Source organism: Trichomonascus vanleenenianus (genome assembly GCF_965637985.1).
Source record: "Trichomonascus vanleenenianus strain CLIB 3782 genome assembly, contig: TRVA0_015S, whole genome shotgun sequence".
Lineage (NCBI taxonomy): Eukaryota > Fungi > Ascomycota > Dipodascomycetes > Dipodascales > Trichomonascaceae > Blastobotrys > Blastobotrys vanleenenianus.
In genome coordinates, this window is record NW_027481872.1 from 46,618 (window position 1) to 67,713 (window position 21,096).

General features: G+C 47.6%; 6 protein-coding genes across 6 annotated transcripts; 3 read left to right on the plus strand and 3 right to left on the minus strand.

Moving 5' to 3' along the window:
* Positions 1–5,120: 5,120 nt before the first annotated feature.
* On the plus strand, positions 5,121–6,596 carry JEN1 (monocarboxylate/H+ symporter; the record flags this gene model as incomplete). The annotated part of the gene is made up of 1 exon (XM_076684360.1): positions 5,121–6,596. The coding sequence occupies one exon, from the start codon at positions 5,121–5,123 to the stop codon at positions 6,594–6,596; it is 1,476 nt and encodes a 491-aa protein (XP_076541328.1).
* A 1,843-nt stretch (positions 6,597–8,439) lies between these two features.
* Positions 8,440–11,818, minus strand: TRVA0_015S00518 (uncharacterized protein; the record flags this gene model as incomplete). The annotated part of the gene is made up of 2 exons (XM_076684361.1): positions 8,440–10,964; positions 11,314–11,818. The coding sequence occupies 2 exons, from the start codon at positions 11,816–11,818 to the stop codon at positions 8,440–8,442; spliced, it is 3,030 nt and encodes a 1,009-aa protein (XP_076541329.1).
* A 1,486-nt stretch (positions 11,819–13,304) lies between these two features.
* Positions 13,305–14,234, minus strand: TRVA0_015S00540 (NAD(P)H-dependent flavin oxidoreductase; the record flags this gene model as incomplete). Its single annotated transcript, XM_076684362.1, has 1 exon — positions 13,305–14,234. The coding sequence occupies one exon, from the start codon at positions 14,232–14,234 to the stop codon at positions 13,305–13,307; it is 930 nt and encodes a 309-aa protein (XP_076541330.1).
* Positions 14,235–16,536: 2,302 nt separating this feature from the next.
* ILV3 (dihydroxy-acid dehydratase) lies at positions 16,537–18,288 on the plus strand (the record flags this gene model as incomplete). The annotated part of the gene is made up of 1 exon (XM_076684363.1): positions 16,537–18,288. One exon carries the CDS (start codon positions 16,537–16,539, stop codon positions 18,286–18,288), a length of 1,752 nt encoding a protein of 583 aa, XP_076541331.1.
* A 521-nt stretch (positions 18,289–18,809) lies between these two features.
* Positions 18,810–19,792, plus strand: RER2 (undecaprenyl diphosphate synthase family protein; the record flags this gene model as incomplete). Its single annotated transcript, XM_076684364.1, has 3 exons — positions 18,810–19,016; positions 19,061–19,650; positions 19,702–19,792. The coding sequence occupies 3 exons, from the start codon at positions 18,810–18,812 to the stop codon at positions 19,790–19,792; spliced, it is 888 nt and encodes a 295-aa protein (XP_076541332.1).
* On the minus strand, positions 19,793–20,488 carry VPH2 (Vph2p; the record flags this gene model as incomplete). Its single annotated transcript, XM_076684365.1, has 1 exon — positions 19,793–20,488. The coding sequence occupies one exon, from the start codon at positions 20,486–20,488 to the stop codon at positions 19,793–19,795; it is 696 nt and encodes a 231-aa protein (XP_076541333.1).
* Between the last annotated feature and the right edge of the window lie 608 nt (positions 20,489–21,096).

The window sequence follows — 21,096 nt, forward strand, 5'->3', positions numbered from 1 at the left end:
CTTATCATTACATCAATATTGTTAACTTTATAGGGGGGGTCAGAGTTAGCAATGATCTTACCTTGATACCGTATTTGCCGTGTTGGTGTATCACCTTTTTGAATTACATTTAACATTTGTAATTGTCAACAGAATATTTACCTCAAAGGCTCTTCAGTGAGCGAGTTTATACCACAGGTACTAGTACCTGATACAATGCCATCCCAAGCTCTGGGATGACTATGTGTTCTCAAATAAAACTTTATGGGGGGTATGATCAACCTTACCTTACGGTAATTAGAGTTTATTGGATTTGCCGACAGTTGAAGCAGCCACCAACTACAACACCGTAGTTCAGCAATAGCAGGATGCGTAGGGGCCGTAAAGTCAAAGAGCGTTTGGTCAGCAAAACACTCTGGAAAGAAAGTGAAAGTTAATTTTAATGTCTTGTTTATCAGTTAATAGCGCTGGTGGCAATGGCATTACGGAAAAAAAAATTAAAGTTCTAAGGTAATGTAACCTTACAAGCAACGAACAATCTATTTGTCCATTAACATCGTATGGAGCAAGATCTATCTATCCTATTGATTTCTAACTCGACATCAAAAGTGCCCACATTTGTGAGCTCATTCTTGACTTGCTTAACTGTAATGACTGGCATAGACTGAGATTGCCGTAGTATCAACACAATGGTACTCCGTGTGCCAGAGGCAGATCTGGAGGGCGGTCGCCAAAGTGCTCTCCTTACAGGAGCTTCTTAATAATGCTGGACTATTCCAATCCGTCAAGCTGAAAAAGGATGCCGTCTATTATAAGCTACTGACTTATCAGAAATTAAGAGGAGACAGCTGGAGTCAAATGAACTTTACCGAAAAATAGTTCAAGAAAGCACACTGATGCTAGCTGTATACTACAATCATATGGCGTTATCAGAAAGAGATAACCATGAATATGAGACCATTTCTGAGCTGTTTAAGCTTGTTCTCAAAATCAGGGTATGGTATCGTCTAAATCCTGGCAGTGAGAGGTTTGAAGCATTCCAGAACCTGAATGGATTTAAGACTGCTGCAGAATTTTCTCTAGGGATGGAGCTGTGTCGCTTCCAGGATAAAGATCAAGCAATTGTCGGCGGGGATCAACTATTCCTCGACTGTATGTGATCATGTCTGAAATATCAAGGCGTTCTAATCCAGGCGGCACTATTAAACTGCCGACTGTGTGTGTGAAGATTGACATCAAAAGCGTTGCAAAAAAAGCAAATTTCATTGCCGCTGCCGGAATCAACTGACCGGAGTCCAGTTAAATGGACTGACTGGGCGCCGTTGTGCAGAGAGGTGGTCACACTGTATGTAGAAACTAACTAAGATATCTTTCAAACAGGATGTAGGATACCACAATCTCTTAAATAGCTTTGCTGGATTAATTTTGGAGGGATTTATAAGTTAAGCGGCAGTTTAATAGTGCCGCCTGGATTAGAACGCCTTGATATTTCAGACATGATCACATATAGTTGGGGTTATGGGATATGACGAGAGCCAGGCAGCTCAAGAAAATCAATTATTCCGGCCACGATGCGGCTAATCAGCTTGTTGGAGCTATCCTCCAGGATAAGGATACTTTGGAATGGCTGATCATTAACTGTAAAGTTACTACTTCCAGTAGGTACGTGTTCGGGGTAGGTCTAAGGGTAAAGCGAATTGAATATGGCCATTGGTTCTTTCGGCAGAGATCTCTCTGAGTATAAACATTCTTCTCAAAGTTTCTAGAATTGAAGCTCTTGCATATTAACGACAATGATTATCACCGAATTTCCCAGTGTGGAAAAAAGTTGCAGATTCAACTTTGTAAAGCGGTTGATTGCTTCTTTTCTCCGTGGGAGTCCAAAATTGTCACATATCCAGTTGAGCTCGTGTGAGCTATTAAGCTGGGTAGACCAGTTTATGCCATGGGTTACGCACATTGACAGAAAGGACGACGTACTCTATGACGTGGATGTTGCTGAATCCAGATCGTTCATGGAGCTGAGTTCCTTCGTACTATAGATAATATTGTGTGAATTTCAACGCCAAATTGCAGTGAGGATATTGGAATTAAGTGCTCATCTATTTTTCGCCATTTTATATATCTCTCATAATTCATGTTTAGTTGAATGACAACACCTGTTCTAATAAATATGTACCACATCTCTCGGCACAGCGTATGTCCTTGCTAGAGTTATCACGCAGCGCATAAAGATTGCCCTTTTTCAGATTCATCCTTCGGATCACACCTCACGATTTGTAATATTCCGCTTCTTTAATAGATGCTATATCCCCTAATTCAGTTTTTTCTATATCGGTAGTAGACTCCCGGTCCCACTTTTATCTGGCCATTCATGTTGTAGAGCTTCTGGAACTTACTTCAATGAGTCCAGAGTTACGTCAACTATGCCTAAGTAGAAGCTTGCTAGAATTCCGAGTAGAATGGAGCTTTGATCTGGTCGCCGCAAAGTTCTAACCACAACCTCTAAGGCACTGTTGGCCCTTATGTATAATGATGATTTCGCCGCAGGACTTTTATCTACGTAACCAGTGGCTTTGAAGAGTTAGCTACTCACGGTCGCAGAGAGAGAGAGAGATCAATATCAGAAGATCAAAGACCGTAGTGAACCATCATGGTAGAAACCTCCCATATGTACCCCTCGATTTAGCCGAAAAGCAATTCAAACTCAAAAGAATCGAAATACAGTGAGAAAATTACCCTAGTAGACTCAAAAAGACGTTGAAAAAATGTGTACCTCAACCCAAGTCTCATCCAGAGAATCTGGGGATGAGATTTGAAAATGTCTGAGTTCAGATCGGTCGGCGGGTGATACCACTTCCGATGTAAAACATTTTTTTCCGGGTCAGGCGAAACCTAGTGGGGGTGGTGGGGCAGAAGTCCATGTCGTAGACTGTTCTCTTCCATGTATCCGAAAAGCGTGTTAAAATTTTCATCCCATCTAAGGAGCATGTTGGCAAGTCTTTCGCTCGGTGTATGTTCGGGTAATTCGTGATGCTCGTTGGAAACCATTGCTGCTTCTGTGCCACGCAGAAGTAGACCACCGACAACCGGCAAGCACTGTCACATTGGTACACTACCGTAATTATGTGTAGTACCAGTAGTAGAATTTTAAGATGCAAACTTGTCTTGTGTAGGTAGGTATCTTATTCAGGTTGATAGGTTGAAATATTAATTGATCCTTCACATTGAATACGCTGTACTGCCACTGGTGCTGTATACTGGGTAACTGGTCAACTGTACTACTATATACACCCTGCGGGAAAATACATACGAACGTACCACGTACATACTACCGGTAGAGATACTACCACTTTTGAAGTGGGGTGAGGGCATTACAGGTCGTCCAGGGCTTCAAAACGATATTCGAAAAGCTGAATCTAAACATGAAGTGCGCAACCACTTTCAACAATTAATTTGAATATCCCCACTCCAAAAAATAGTAAGCCGCTACGTAAAAGACCATAGAAATGTTAGGCTGGCCCGTGACATGCCATGGGTGTGCGGCACGTTGCTTGCAGACGCCGCAAAATAACTCCGCGGGAGCTAAAGGAATCGGAACATTTCGCTACAGATACGCGGAAAGTACCCCTCTTTGGCATGTAGTGTATTCCGTGTGTCTCTTCTGAGAATGATATACTTGTAGGCCTGGTAAAGTCCATCCCTTCGAGGGGTAAGTGGGGTGAGAGCGGAGGATTAATAATGGCCAAGGATGAAGTCATGCAGTAAGACTTGGCCTGCAGGGCCAGCCCTGCTGTATATGCCGCCATCGGACCAATTGCCGGCCTGCGGTTTAGACACCGCGGACGAAAACGGACGGCTCATAGGCCTGTGGCCGGAAGCCTACCAGCCTCGTCAGCAGCACACAGTGCAACTCTTTTGCCATTTTGAGTAGACAAACTGCATCAAATCACGATAATTTCATGGAATCTCTAGTGTGGGGTGTGCATAGCGGGTTATTGATTAGAGCGAAAGCTTAGCTCTCCGGAGCCAAGAGTTTTAGGTTCAGGCAATTGGACGGCACAAAAGCTTTTGTCTGTACTTTCTTAGCTGGGCTGCGGCATTTGCAGAGCACCAATAACCCCGGAAGCGGCCCCTCTACCCCCCACTACTCGAGGTTGCTTAATACTCTATGACAAAATGCATTATCCCAGCGCAGACCAGGTGCAGCTCATGATGCATGCTACGGCTGTTGACTATCATCTTTCTTCCCCTATAGACCGACTGTGAATGGCCAGGCCCAGCAAGAATGAAACCACTAGCTTTAAGAGCTGCTATAATGTGGAGAAAGGAGCTTTCTGGAGGGTAGATGAGAGAGGAAAATTATTGCTCTTGGCGCCCTGATCGCTTTGAAGCTTCCATATTGTCGGCTTGAGTACTAATGTTCCGATTCAAGACATCTTGCCTATTGAGGTGAAGCCGAACCTATTATGACTTACCGGAGGAATTTTCAAACTCCGCGGGATCATTTAGGTCCATAAAAATGCGATTGGACCTAACTATTAATACTAGCAAGCTGAGCACTAATTACTTGCCAGTGGAATTGAACTGAGGAAAAAATGTTAACCACGATAGGGACCACTATTGCCCCTATGCATATCTCGCAAATTTTGAAAGCCGTTTATGTGTGTGTGATAGTGTCTCGTGAGGCAAACCGCCTGCATTCGAAACCAGTTAGATCTGGAAAAATTCAGCAAACAGTAGAGAAGAAGCAACGTGTAAAGAGCCTCATACATACCACCGGGGTAAATGATGAGCATTGCCCTACCTTTTCGGTGCTCCACGGAGGTGCAGCTCCGGCCGTTTGTTTGACGTAGACGCAAGCTTACCCCGGGCGCATCTACAGAATTGAGCCTAGTGAAATTGTATTGACTGGAGGGAAACTTTATTTTTTTTTATTTTTTTCTCTTGATAGAGGCGTCCGTAGGTGGGGTAAGTTGAGATTATAAAATCAGCAGTGATTGGCATTGCTGACCGTTTTTTTTTTTCTAATTTATTTTGCATCTTGCTCATTTCAAAGAGTCGACTTTTATCCCCTAATTAATTTCCAAGTGTCGACTTTTTTGTCCAATAATTAATTCGAGAAGCTATTAATAATCGACATGGAGAACGCACAGCAAAGCGGAGCGCCAGATCTGTCGCTCTCGTCCATTGGACAGTATTTATGGACGCGAATTCCGACCTTGAAGCCACCTCCATTCTCGGAAAAGAAACACCTGCTCAATCCATTCCCGGCTCTGCGTGAGATTACTCTAAAGCAATGGATGTTCATTCTAGTGGCCTTCCTTGGTTGGTCCTGGGACGCATTTGACTTCTTCTCAGTCTCACTCGTTGCCAGCGAAATGGCTGTCTCGTTCAATAAGGAGCTCTCTGATATCACCTGGGGTATCACCCTCGTTCTCATGCTGCGATCGGTCGGCGCCGTCATCTTTGGTCTTGCTGGTGACAAATGGGGCCGAAAGTGGCCGTTCATTATCAATTGCGTCCTGTTCATTGTCCTTGAATTGGGTACTGGCTTCGTCCAGACTTACCAGCAGTTCCTCGGCGTGCGAGCCCTGTTTGGCATTGCCATGGGTGGTATCTATGGTAATTGCGCGGCCACGGCCCTTGACGACTGTCCTGTCCACGCCCGAGGCTTCATTTCGGGTCTCCTCCAGCAGGGTTACGCATTTGGCTACCTCCTCTGTGTCATCTTCAACCGGGCCATTGTGCCAAACAGCCCCCATGGTTGGCGTGCGCTTTTCTGGTTTGGTGCTGGCCCACCAGTCTTCATCATTGTGTTCCGAATGCTCCTTCCAGAGACGGACGGTTATCTGGCCCAGAAGCATCTTGAGCGAGACTCGCTCGGCAAGTCCTTCGTGGACCAGGGCAAGGTGGCCATCAAGCAGTACTGGCTCAAGTTCATCTACCTTATTCTGTTCTGCGCTGGTATGAACTTCATGTCCCACGGCTCCCAGGACCTGTTCCCCACTTACCTCAAGAACCAGCTTAATTTCAGCGAGAACGCGGCGACTGTCTCTAACTGTGTTGCCAACCTTGGTGCTTTGACTGGCGGTATTGTTTTGGGCCACTTGTCTGAGTTCGTTGGCCGACGTCTCACTATCATGATCGCCTGTGTCATTGGCGGTGCCATCATCTACCCGTGGGGCTTCGTCCACGGCAATGCCAGTATCAACGCGTCTGCCTTCTTCATGCAGGTCATGGTCCAGGGCGCTTGGGGTGTTGTTCCAATTCACGTCTCTGAGCTGTCCCCTCCACAGTTCCGATCTTTTATTGTTGGTGTCTCCTACCAGCTTGGTAACCTTGTCTCGTCTGCTTCCTCCACCATTGAATCTACCATTGGCGAGCGGTTCCCGCTTCATGACGCTAACGGTAACATCATCCCAGGTCGATTCGAGTACGGACGAGTCATGGCCATTCTTATGGGCGCCGTTTTCGCTTACCAATTCCTCATTTGCCTCATTGGTCCAGAGAACCGATCCGCTAACCTGCTCTCTACTGAGGTGGATGAAAGCACTGTCCGGGCCATCCGAGTCGAGGACGAGGAGAAGCGAATGGAGATTGAGCACAAGGAGTAAATTTCCGTTTCGTCTTCAATTTGTGATGATTTGATTTATGACCATAGCTATTGTCTCTTTTTTGATTTCTTTCTGATTAATTTATATCCCTTCACTATTCACGACAGCTACAAACTACGTTAATCTTGATCTCTTAATACTTTTTAGCAAAAAAAATTTACACTCCATAGGCTACTTTTGAACAAACTGAGCCTAGTTACAATATCTGATCAAGTATATTTTGACGGCTGTAGAACATGTAAGTTCAAAAATTTGCAAGGGCCAGCCGCACCCCCTGAGATGGGCATCGTGCGGCTGGCTCCTCGGAGTTCTCGAGCTTTAAAGCCTCTCTGTGCCTGCGTTTCTCTCGGAAAAATTTTCAAATGAGCTCTTTAGTTTTAATATTATGCTAAACCATCCCGCCATGTATGAAGATCAGTTTTATTAACTGCAATCCCTCTGAACAGTCGGAGAAAGTAGTGACAGTTGCCGGTTTCCGCGTGAGGCTCAATTTCCCTTCCCCACTACGCTTCGGTCAATTCCGAAAGCTTGCCAGCAGATCCATCCTTATATGTTACTGTGAAGTAGTTGGACTTTAAAGCTTGCTAATATGAGTTTGTATGGACTTCGAATCTGTGGTCGTTTGTAATCGATTGAAACAACTTGGCTATTTCATTGGACTGTTCCCATCCCTACCAGATTCGAAGATATTCGCTGCTATATTACCCTAACCAACACCGATAAAATACTAACAACTGGAATATGTATGGGCCTACTGATTAATTCTCTATGTTCCATGGCCGGTATACCTAGAGCCTATTATTTCCAGATTATCTCATAAAGAAAGTAGTTGATTCGTTTGAAGATCGCTAGTATCCTCCCCATTTACGGGCGAAGCTCCTCGTATCGTCAGTAGACTCAATCGGCCTGGAAGTATATTCGAGGGCCAGCCCTCGAGCTCCCGTAGCTGGGGACCAGCCCCCAGGCCCCCGTATCTTGGAGCTCTCTGGTTACAACATTACAGCCGCCTGCTCTGGTAACAGCGTAACAAACTTTAGTTACGCTGTAACACATTTTTCTCATGTTGTAACAAACTCCCAGCTCAAACAAAAACTCCCGCAACAGCGCATATCTATACCCCCGCCACAAGGCAAACCTCAGCCTGAAGGCCAGTTCGACAGACAGCCCATCTTGCTCGGTTGTCCGACTTGTACCCATTTTTATGCTATCGGCCAAGAAAGCTGATCAAGTGCCATATAGCGTTGATAGACAAGGTCCTCTGGCAAGGAGAGGTCCCGCTCGGATAATAACTAATGCAGTCACCAACATTTGCCCCCGCCTACTGACATGTTGATTTTATCCGCCATCAGTACACAGTAGGTTATCTATCTATGTGTTTCACGGGCCAGGCTAACATTGCAGAGTGCTATTAATACTATAGCGCCGGTGCTGCATACTCCCTCTCGGAGATATCGCGGGATAAACCAGTAGAGCCTCTCCGGCTCAATTGCAAAGGCCAAGGCCAAGAACCGTTGAAAAACGACAACACTCGGAGAAGTCTTCTACGTATTATAAATACTTGCAGCACGACGGTAGAGAAGTCTAGACGTCTTATTCAGTCCAATAAATCCCGCAGAGTGGGCCCAGTAAATCGCCGTCAACACTCTCGGTCCGAGATCCCTCTAGCTATAAATACCAAGGTTATACACCAGGGAGGCACTAGAGAAACTACTAAAATGCAGATTTGCGAGACGCTGGAAGGTGGAATCGCGAAAGTGGATGGCTTTCGCACTGAATGGAATAAGGAAAAAAGATTAATAAATAATAATACTAGTCATGAACTACTATGTACACTGGACGAAATTCAAACAGCCAAGCCATGCCCACCGGCAGACCACCGATAGAGCCCCAATACGTCCTGTCGTCTCTTGCGCGCCTCCTCTTTGTCGTGGAGGCTGCCCCCGCCATTAGTTGGGGACTGACTGGCGGCGCTAGACGGAGTGTGCTTATCGTTGGCTCCAGACGAAAGCAGGCTCATGGTACCCCTCATAACCTTTCTAAAGTTGCGCTGGTACTCCGTGTTGAGCGTTACTATACAAACCTCGTGGGCGTGGACAATAGTCTCGCACGCGGCAAACACCTCTGAGGAGGCCTCGGACTCAACGCGGTCGACAATGGCCAAAAGCACAAAGCTACCCTGCAAAAGGTACACGCCAAAGAAAAATGGCATGAGCATGAGGTCAGGGTCGATGGTGAGGATGCGCCGAATCGACTTGGCCGCCATAATGGCGTGGTTCGTCACTTTGCCGAAATCCGGATGGTTCATGAGCGACTCGGAGGTCGTCAGCAGCTCAATGGGATCCCACGAGACGCTATACAGAATGTGGAAAACGTGCACTAGCTGCAGCGCGTAGTCCTTCCACGCGTTACCGTACGACTCCTGGCACGGAACCGGGTTCCAGTTCTTGAGCGAAGACGCATACTGGTCGAGCGAACTGCGAATCGTCGACCGCAGCTGCTGGCAGACGCTATCGCGCATGGGCAGCAGCGGGTTCTGCTCAGCAAGGTGAACTTCTACAAGCATGCCTAAAATCGACATGAGCGGCAAAAAGTATCCGTAGATGCCCTGGCCCGTGACCATGTGGCACACACCGCGCTCGCGGCGGTTCGGATCAACTTCTGGTGGAGTTAGCAGGCTCTCCGAGTTCCAAATGTCTTCGGATTCGGGCTGATAGAGCCCCATTGACTCGCTGTCGAGAATTGCCAAAGGTCGGTTGTAGCAGAGCCCCAGATGGCGGTCGACCATGTAAAGCAGCCACCACGTCCTCCGCTGTTCCTCGCGCGTCTCCGGGTCAATTTCGGTCGACTCCTGGTTGAGTTTGAGCTCTTTCGCCATGGCCCACGCGTTGCCCCACCACCGCAGCGAAGAGCCTTTGAACTCAGAGGCCGACATGACGGTACCTAGCTGGATGTAGCTGATAACCTCGTCCAAAGAGCCGGGCGCCATGATGTTGCGCGATGATTCGAGGTTCGACACGGTCATTTCCGTCAGTTTGGTGATGAGCACCTGCCGCGCTGAAGGCGTGCCTGTCACAGCTGGGTTGTCCGAGTCGTGGGCGGCGACCAGCAGCATGGCGTATAGCAGCGATGGGCTGGTCTTGCGTGGGTGTGTGTACGAGAGCACCGACACGCGTCTTACGAGATAGGCTAATACATGAGTACAGTGGGCGAAGTAGGTCTCCAAAAGATCATCCGCCAGCGAAACGGAAACGTTAATCGACGCCAACGAGTCCAGAATCGGCAAAAGAACAGGATACCGCAGGCCTGATGGGATACCTGACGTTGGGCCTTGGGACGCCTGGTGACCATGATGTACAACAGCGGTGGTAGATGCCGCTGGGGCGGTTGGTTTGTAGTAAGGTTGTGGATGATGGGCATTTCTCGACGCATCGTACTGCATTGGGCGGAACTTGGGGGTAGTAGAGGTTCGTCCTCCTCCAACTGGCTGTGGTTGTTGGCCCGCCTGGGGCGAATGCAGACTGTTGAAGAGATCGTTACTGGCTAGTCCGCTGTTCAAAGGCACATGGTTGTAGAACGAAGTGCTCGAAGGGCTCTGCGAAGCAGGCCCTGCGCCAATGCTGGTGGATCTATAGTACCCTGGCCCGTTCCCAGAGGCGGTTGTCGTGCCAGATCCACCCCCAGGACCCGCAGTGGTTGCGGGGTTGTTGTTGTTATCGCCCGGCACGGTAGAGTCCAGAGCCGACGTGAACCATGATGGAGTCTGCGGGAACAGGTGGTTCGGCGACCCTTCGAGAAGTGGGGAGAACATGAGTTGGTTAGTATGATGATTATTGGACGGTCCGGAGGCGGTAGTTCCCCCCTGGGGTTGTTGAGTCTGTTGTTCGGCGCTTGTGGGCGGGTTATTCTGCTTAGAAGTGTCCTCTGCCCCGTGGTTATTAGAAGAATCGTTGTGATGAATGTCAAAGTTGAGGTCGCCAGCCGGAGAGTGGGAGTGGTTGTGTCTGGCGTCCTCCAGGAAAGCTGGCGGTTCGGTGGAGTCTGTCAGTCCCGCGACACTGGGGTAGCTTGAATAGTGGTTTAGTGATGGAAGCCCAGGGCGTTGTTGAGACTGGGGGTGTTGATGAGAAGATGAAGAAGAAGAAGGGGGCTGTTGTTGATGCCTTGCCCCGCTATGATCGTCCATTAGAACAGATATGCCTAGGTTCTGGGTCTGGCCTGGTTGAGCAGGGGGGCCCTGATTCTTTTTGGGCTGAGTTTTTAGCAAGTTCTCCTTCGCCTGAGCCTTTCTATTAGCAGACTCGATGTAGCTCTGGCTCGCCTTGCCTCGTTTCAGCGGGACTCGCAGGTATTCACAGGCAAGTTTAAGTTCTAGATATGGCCGTTAGTAATTCCAATATAGAAAAAAAATAACCCCTCAGACGGCTGTCTCCCCCAGTGGGGAAAACGAAAATTAATCCAAAGGAGCAGAAAAAGTCTAGAAAAAGCCCTGAATGAAGCTCTAGCGAGTAACTTTAGCCATCTTCAGCGTGTATCACAGGAACAGGTCCAATCAACAAACTTTCGCTTCACTTGGTGAGAAAAGAACGGTTGATTCGATCCGCTTATTAACCCCCCGTTCCATAGCCAAGAAGTAATAATTTACCCGCAATAGTCACTCCAAGCAGTAAAAAAAAAAAGAAGCCCCTTCTCTACAATAAACAGATGAAGATTAACTTACCAATACAGTGAGCACAGGGCTGCATTCCATCACACTTCGTCCGTAGCTGGTTGCACTGGTCACAGGCTCTCGTCGTCCTTTTGCGCACCTTCTTCTGGCCGTTTTTCACAGCCTTATCCTTGGGCCTCGGTGGGGCTACAGCCGTAGTAGTCATCGTCGAGGCCGCCTTGTCGTCGTACCCTTCGCTTGCCATCGGGCTCTCCCTATACTCTTCCTTATAATCGCTGGAAGTGGGCGTATTCTCGCCTAGGCGACCGGGGTGAGAGGTAGTGATTGGACTACTGTGGGCTGCAATAGCGCCTCTGCTATTACTCCCAACGTTAGGCAGGTCCTCCGCGGCCGCAGACCCGCGGTTGCGTGGGGCCCCGCCCGGACGGCGTTGGCCCCACTCTTCCTCTGCAGCAGCATTGGCGCCGTACTCGGCGGAGTTGTATGCTGCTGTGGCGGTGAAGTGTGGCGGGGGTGGTGTGGCTAGTGAGTGCGTTCTGAAATGTTCCTCGGTCATGGCCTTACGCGTAGATCCGGGTATTTTTCCGAAATTTTTCCGCCTTAAACGCTGTGGCCTGAGCACGCGCGCAGCAGCACTCCCGCAGTGTGGTGGTGTTTATGGTGGGGGAAAGAGCAAATAACCCGGAGAAAAAGTCTATTCTTTTTGAAGCGGGCTAAGCAATGGTTATTTATTCGGAGTGTCACAGATATTGGTGTTCCTCGTTAAATCACCTATACTCCTGGGAGAATCTCTGTGGCTTCGTTGAAAAAAAAACTCAACGGTGGTCGACGTATACTGGTTTCTGGTTTCCGGGGGGGGGGGGACGTTTGGAGTTTAAAGGTGGGAGAGATCCGGTTGGGAGATTTTAAATGCCCCTCCTTTCCAGCCTTGCGTGGTGTTTGGCTGCTGTTAATGACGCAGGCCACGCAACCCCATACACCAGGGTGATGAGGTGGTGTGTGTGGAAAATCGTTCGGAAGATTTTAGACGAGTTGTAAATAGTACCGTAGAGCATAGTTTTTGATAGTTCATAGGCAATATCTGTTGGCAATTGAGCTGTAAAGCCCTTGGCGGTTAAAGTTGCGCTCCGCGGTGCGGTAAAAGGCAATTTTCAATACGGATCTTGCTCAATGGTTCCATTTGACTAAGTACTATTTCTGGAAGAGATATAAAAGATACTACCACGTGTTGAAGGAGGTAAAAGAAGGATTTAACATGGTAATAGCATTTTGTTGTTCGTATCATCTCCATAGGTATTTCATTTTAAAGTACCAGTACGTACATTCCCCGGCCGTTTTGCAGTGTGGCTGTATATACCGTTGGTAACGCTCGCTTCATACTCCAAAAAGAGTCATTTCATAAGTTCTTAGTCAAAAATTACGTGGTAGTACTGTATTAACCAAGCTTTTGTGCCAAATTCGTAACTAAATAAGAAGAGACCCTTTTGGAGTGGGAAGTGAGCGTTGACGATAAGTGCTAGGCAACCACTTTACCTACTCCTTCAAATTATGTAATGTCCCGCCAAAAGGTTACGTTGATTTACACCAGTACGGTACATAGGTTTGAATTGATCAGTACCTAGTGTTACTGTAATTATAATTCACAGTTAGTATGACCGATTCATATAGCACTTAAAATCTAGATCTTCAACAATCTCTCACTTGATTTATAGGCCGTATTCAATTATATTCATGTATTAACAGTTATAATGAGTACCTATAATAGATTCTGCTGAGACAAAAAAAAGTATTCCAGGGAACTGGCAGCGGAGATTCAATAAAAGCATACTGTGAATTGGCCAGTTGTACCAACCTGGTACATGTATAATACCACACGGTACATCACCTAAGTATAGTACTATTGCGGAGTTTAAGATGGCTATCCTGAGAAGGAATGCGGAAATAATATATCAACTATAAATGACTATACTGTAGCGTAGAACCGTAGTGTAGTGTAGATACACTGAAATAATCAAGTCAATTGGATTTTTTATCGAATGGTGTTACAAGTTAGCGCTATCCTTAATAATCGAAGTTGGAAGCTTGGTAAGGATCTCAATGGTCTCTCGCTCCAGTCGCTCAGCCAGCTCCTTGCAAGTTGGAATGTCCTTAATGACACCCTGGATCTGGCCACAGGACCAGATGCCACTGTGGATATTACCAGTCTCGTAAACAGTTTTACCTCGGGCACCAGCCATGAGATGTCGAACCTGCTCGAATGTGTAGCCCGGAGACGTCTTCTCAATCTCCTCGACCGCCACGGAGACATCGTTTCGGTAGCACCGTACCGAGTTGTTGAGCGGCTTGAGCAGCAGACTCGTATCAGTCTCAGAGCCCTCAACAATGGCCCTCTTGACGTTCTCGTGGATTCCAGACTCGACAGTGCACATCCATCGCGTGCCCATGTTGACCGCCTGGGCGCCCAAAGCGAACGCAGCAGCCGCGCCTCGGGCATCAGCAAACCCGCCAGATGCAATGTATGGAATCTTCAGCTCCTGGGCGCATCGCGTGAGCAGCACCAAACTGGTGACACCGTCCTCACCAGGGTGGCCGGCACACTCGTAACCGTCAATGGAGATAGCGTCAACGCCAAGGGACTCGGCCTTCTTGGCATGCTTGATGTTGACACACTTGTGGATGATGACCGACTTGACGGATCGAAGAGTCTTCATGATTGGGGCTGGGTTGCCAGAGGTCTCGAAGATTCGAACACCCTCCTCAACGGCAACCCGGGCAAAAGCGTTGTAATCTGGAGGGTTGATCGATGGCAGAAGAGTGAAGTTGACGCCGAACGGCTTGTCAGTGAGCGCCTTGCACTTTTGGATCTCCTCTCGCAGGGCTTCTGGGGTCAACTGGGTGAAAGCAGTGATGAATCCAAGGGCTCCAGCGTTGGCAACAGCAGCGACCAGTGGCGCCAGTCCAACATTCTGCATGCCACCCTGTATGAATGGCACTCGAACGCCAGTAGCTCTAGTCAACCAGGTATCAAATCGCGCAGGCATCTTAATAATATCTTGTTCTATCGAAAGAGAAGCGCTTCTACTTTGGCTTCAATATATTTGATCTGTGATTATACTTCTCAGTTAATGCGAAACTGTAATATACTGATAGGGGGCAGTCGTATTTATACGTTTAATCAGATAAATCTCGTAACATCGATTAAAGTCCATGTGGGGTATGCTGATCCGGAATGTGATGCCCTCGGCCCACTCCGTAGTACTGTACTGTACCGAGGCACAATTCGTCCCCCTGTACATCAGGGAATAGCCCCACTTCGCCATTTCGACAACACCGATGACATCCGACTATATAATCTTTTCATTTAACTGTGTTATATGCTTTCTAATTTCTTTTCTTCCCTGAGAATCGGTTGGCTAGCAGCTCATGGAGCTCGGTAAAGGGCATTTCATGTGCTTGTGTATGGTAGTCACGTGCTGCGCCTCATAAGGTGCGGCTGTTTGCATGTGAAAGCCTAACTTGCGTAGCCTCATGCCGTGCGGCTGCGTGTTCATGTAGAGAAAGAGTGGATATTATCTCCAGAGCAACTGTGCATATATACACCGGCACCGATACTATGTTATTGGAAGTAATGTATGTCGTTTTACCCCCCCTTGGAAATTCCTATGCACTGTCGCTATTCTTCGGCATCCGAAGGTATAACTCCACAGACTATGGGACCTACCATAAAGTAGGATACATGTATATGTGCTATTTTGATACCAACAAGTTCCACATTCTCTCAATTTACAAAGCCAATTGATAACCACTTTAACCAAGCATATAGCTCACGAACTTCCGAGCAACTAGTCAGCAGTTATCGCCGCAATAACTATTGGTAGTTGATCGCCTATGAGAGGAATTCTGCACGAAGACCGTTTGCTGCTACAGAGATTTCATATGGCGAATGTTTGAAAAATTGACTACCTGATGGAATCTCTACTACCTCAAAGGATTCAATTCTGGATTAGCAATAATAATACCCAAAGGGATGGGCTATTTGCTCTGAACATGACGGGATTTGATCAACCTCGGATGTTCGAACCCAAGTACGGTTCACCCTCGTGCCAAGGATCTTCATCCTGTGAAAGGATGGGGTATTCCAGTTGAAAGAGTACTACCAAGCCATCAATTGCTCATATTTCGTCACATATTTCAACCTGCTATAATAATTCCGCCTTATTCCGGCCACTTGGCAAGTAATGATCGCATAAGCCCGGAATGGAGAGTTATATACTGCCACAGATGGTAATTCAGCAGTTAGCGTCATCATTTTTCCTTTCAGATTAATTTCGTGGTCTACCGGTACTTACGTTAGTAATCATCTTGATCGTAGACGTGTAAGCTATAGCTGTTACCCTTTTCCAGACTGAGAATGAAAATGGCATTGCTATGGCAACAACCGTTTCGCTTTTACTATCATTAAAGAAGCCTTATGTGGACCAAGCAGGTGCTATATTCCGCTAGGGTCTCTTAAACAATACTAGCAACGCTGACGCTAATGGATGTATCCGTTACAATAATATATATGAAGACATCCGACTCAATTGAACTACCGGTGCTGTACTACAATATATTCCTACACCATCCATCGATACTGCTACCTGGTATAGTATGATACACTTTGGGCAGAACAACTTTTTTTGCGTGTCCCAATTGTCAAGATAATCTATCGGAAAATATGGGCCATAGGCACCCCGCTTGAATATATCAAAGGCCGCCAGACCGGCACTAGTGAAGTGGAAAAAAACTGCCCTGCATATGGGGGACCAACCTCAGTTTCTCAGACACAAAACTACCTATCTGAAACTACGACTCACGATCAATTTACCCCAATAAACACCAATTTACCCCAAGTTTTTCCCATGGTGAATAATACCCCATATATATGTATACTTCAACCGCAATTGGTGTCTCAGTTCTTCAAAATCTGTTCGCCGGCAAGTTTGCTGTGTACCTGACCGGACCCAGGAGGACATCGCTCCGATGAACACCCTCCCGCGGGTTAAATCCTACATATGTTGCAGGGCAACACATACCAACAGGGTGCATGAGGATAAATGATAATCCGGAGTGTGTCTACGAGCAGGGGGTAATAATACCACGATGTGGGGGTGGAGAATTGCCAATAGCCTAGATCCTATTGGCCAGCAAAGGGGGAACCCATAGGTATATAAAAGCCTATTTAGAGCTCCTTTCAAACGGACCTGTAGCATTTAGATAGACTAACAGTAAAAGATGAGTTCAAATTTCCTACATTTCCAGCATTTGCCGGCTACTGACGAAAATGGCCAGCCAAACTTGAAACGATACTCCACCACGATAACGAACACCCGGGAGTACCCCGGCGCCGAAGCCATGCTTTACGGCGCTGGCATCAAGAACGAGGATGACATGAGGCACAAGCCACAGGTCGGCATCTCCAGCGTCTGGTGGGAGGGCAATCCGTGCAATATGCACCTGCTCGATCTCGGCAAGACGGTGAAGGAAGGCGTCGACAAGGAAGGCATGATCGGATGGCAGTTTAATGCCATTGGTGTGTCTGACGCAATTACCATGGGCAACCAGGGCATGCGGTTTTCGCTACAGTCTCGAGAGATCATCGCTGACTCGTTTGAGACCGTTACTTGTGCCCAGTGGCATGACGCCAACATCTCAATTCCGGGGTGCGATAAGAACATGCCGGGCGTTCTCATGGCCATGGCCCGGTTCAATCGACCCGCTCTGATGATTTATGGCGGTACAATCAAGCCAGGGTACTCAGAAAAGCTCGGTGAGCCGGTGTTGGTGTCGAACTGCTTTGAGGCGCATGGCGCTCTTAACGCGGGCAAATGCGACTTGGCGACATTCGACGACATTGTAAAGCATGCCTGCCCAGGCGCTGGCGCGTGCGGTGGTCAGTACACTGCAAATACCATGTCGACTGCTGCTGAGGCTATGGGCATGTCGCTGCCCGGATCCAGCTCTACTCCGGCTGAATCCCCGGCAAAGATGCGAGAATGCCTTAGCGCCGGTAAGTACATCAAAATCCTCATGGAAAAGGACATCAAGCCGCGTGATATCATGACCAGAGAGGCGTTTGAGAACGCCATTGTCATGACCATGGCGCTTGGTGGCTCTACCAACGCGTGTCTCCATCTCCTAGCCATTGCCCACAGTGCAGACGTACCATTGACTATTGACGACATCCACAAGACCAGCGACAGAGTACCCTATATTGCCGACCTAAAGCCGAGCGGCAAGTACGTTATGGAAGATCTGTACAACATTGGCGGTGTTCCGGCGGTAATGAAGCTCCTTGATGCAGCTGGGTTCTTAAACGGTGACATTTTGACCGTCACAGGCAAGACTCTCAGGGAGAACCTCAAGTCTGCGCCATCCCTACCGCAGGATCAGGTCATTATTCGGCCTCTGGACAACCCAATCAAGAAAACTGGACACATTCGAGTCCTCAAAGGCAACATTGCTCCCGACGGTGCAGTTGCCAAGATTACTGGTAAGGAAGGTACTGTGTTCACTGGACGGGCCAGAGTGTTTGACAGCGAGGAGGCCTGTCTTAGTGCCATCAAGAACAGCGAGTTTAATGCTAATGACCACTTTGTTCTGGTTGTTCGATACGAGGGTCCAAGAGGCGGTCCAGGCATGCCCGAGATGCTCAAGGTCAGTGGTATGCTCATGGGCACCGACCTTGGCAAGCGAACTGCCCTAATTACCGATGGCCGGTACTCTGGTGCGTCGCACGGGTTCATCATTGGACACATTTGCCCTGAAGCTCAGAACGGCGGTCCAATTGCTGTCATTGAAGATGATGACATTATTACTATCGACTCGGTGAAGAACACCATCGATATGGACGTACCAGAGTCGACGATCAAGGCTCGTCTTGCCAAGTGGAGGGCGCCGCCTCTCAAAGTCAAGCGGGGTACTCTTGCCAAGTACGCTGCTCTGGTCTCTGACGCCTCTTCTGGTTGCGTTCTTGATAAGTTCTAGAATACTAATGTTCAATTTGCTATAACTGTTATACTTATAAGCTATGAATGACTGTAGCGAATACTTATTCGATAGGCTAACAACGTTATGGGGAGTGTGAAGTGGGCGTTACCCAGAGCAATTACCTATTGATACACTAGAGACGTACATTTCTGAACTTATTCCACAATTACAGATAAACGGTCTTTTTGAATATCTTGACATTATAGCGCGTTAGATTAATGATTTCGACTAAAGTCGGTTGAATAGCCGAAGGCGGACTAAACTGAGTACATACGTTTCTAATGGAGCATTTCCAATTGAGAGCAAACGGGTTCAACTATTAACCGATAGTTATGAATTATTTCAAAGTATTTCATGTCATGCTTTAGCCATAGCATGTCAATAATAGCATAGCCAAATTTGGTGAGTTGACGTATCACATGGATGACATTGAGAATGTCATACGGCACAGCCAGATTATAAATTCACTCATTGGCCTCTAAAGACTTCACTTCTTGACAACCACTTTCTTCTCCACCATGTCGAGTGCTCTCAAGTGGCTTGTGAACTTCCCTATCGTCCAGTATGGAACAAGCTTTTTCCAAGACTTCATGATCGCAGTCCTTAAGACCGGTCCCGTCCCCAGCCACGTCGCGTTCGTAATGGACGGCAACCGACGATTTGCAAAGCAGAATCAATTGAGGATCCAGGAAGGCCATGTGGCGGGGTTTGAAAGCCTCATGTTGGTAAGTACTCCCCACGCTATGATTCGAGGTACTAATGTCTGTAGATTCTCGAGTTTTGTGGACGTGTAGGCATGAAGGCTGTGACGATTTACGCATTCTCAATTGAGAACTTCAACCGAACCGAGGAAGAGGTTGATGCATTGTTGGACATCGTCCGGACTAAGCTTGTGTACCTCACCGACGAAAACCAATATGCTCAGAAATCTGGCATTAAGATCAATGTTCTTGGCAACCGAGAATATCTTCCCGCAGATATCATCGACATAATTGAGTCTGCAGAAGAGCAAACCCGCGAAAACAACAAGCTTATTCTGAACATCTGCTTCCCCTACACTTCTCGAGACGATATTACGAGGGCTGTCCAGTCAGTGGCCTCGCGGGTTGAACGGGGCGAGCTGAGCCTTGAAAGCATCGACATGAAACTGCTTGAGGAGAGCATTGGAACGGGCGAATCTCCACCACTGGACATTCTTGTTCGAACCAGCGGAGCTACGCGGCTCTCTGATTTCATGCTGTGGGAAAGCAGCCTCAATTGCCAAATCGAATTTGTCGAGACGCTCTGGCCCGATTTCACCATCTGGGATATGTACCGGATTTGTATCAAGTGGAGCTACGAGAGAACAAAAGAGATGAAGTAAGTCAAAAGATCCAACATGGATGTGAAACTAACTATGCAAAAAAATAGGGATCTCGAAACTATGCAGGTCAAGAGGCTGCCACCTCCTCCGCCGACTGTATCGGTTACTGAAGTCGACAAGTCGCGAGCAATTAAATAACTACGCCCGTTTACGCAGTCCTTTATTCTTATTCTTCTTTTCCTTACCGATCGTAAGTGACTTCGGCTTCGATGCATTTGGTTTTTCTTCTTTGGTCGGCTCCGGGTATATTTCAATAGATGATATAATTTGAGTCTTCTCCCTTTTGCTACGCTCGACAGTCCTTGCATCCTGGACCTTGAACTTATACCGAGAGTAAATGACAACCTCAGCAATCAGGATGACCAGGCCGCCAAACAGGGAGATCAGAGTACGCGACGCCAGTGAGAGGCTCTTCATGGAAGAGTCCGTCCAGTACCACAACGCCCAGGCTACAGAGGCCACAGAAATCACAATGTTTACAATAGTCGACAGCTGTTCTTTGACTTCCTTGGCCGCCTGCCCTACAGTGATATTGTCCTCTTCGTTCCCAGGCTCATAGTCGTGGTGGAGCAATTTTTGGTACTCCGTCTCCTGCTCCTGAATTTTCATGCGCTCAAGGAGCTCGAGGAACTCCTTCGTCTTAGGTCGGGGTTGTGGCTTTGGATCGAAGAAGACCTCCGTGTTCTTCAAGAGCTCGCGCATCGAAATGCCCAGCTTTTTGTGAATCTTCACCACAGAGCTGTGTGTGATATAATCTTCTCCTACTTCTAAGGAGGAAGTATCTTCCATGCGACTGATTGCATCCCGAATCGTCTCAGTAATCACCAGCTTCATCGAAGGTTTATGTGGTACTGGTTTTGGATTGTGTATGCGTGTGTGGGACCGCTTACACCGAACTACTGAGCCGGAAAATCCCCCCAAGGGCGGCCACTTGAGATTGCCCCCCCAAAGCTGAACTACAAGAACTCTAACAATCCAATGGAATTATCCACATTAACGCATGCCATTTCTCATTGGTTCCTCTACATGAGACCGGTAATTTGTTCTAGCCAATTGGAGGAAAAGGGCTTTGTGCAAAGCACTTGATCGACGGCTCACCGACATACTCTATCTCATCACTTTAAATTGGTAGCTGGCTCACCTTTGCATATGCGAATGCATGCCACTGAGCATGCTGATTCAATGCCGGATGACTATTTACACCTGCTAGCTTGTACCCCTGTCGCTAAGGCGAAAGCGTGTACGTGGAACCCGGTATGTAGGTCTGGGTCACAGGAGCTTTCGGTTCAGGGATGACGCTGACAAGATGTTGAAGAGGAAAGGGAATGCCTCAACTCTATGCATGTTTGATCACGATCGATGGCCGATCTCCCGAAGCCGTGAATAATATGCAATGATCTTTTGCTCGCAGCATGGCAGCGCCAATCCCTCTCACTTTGCCG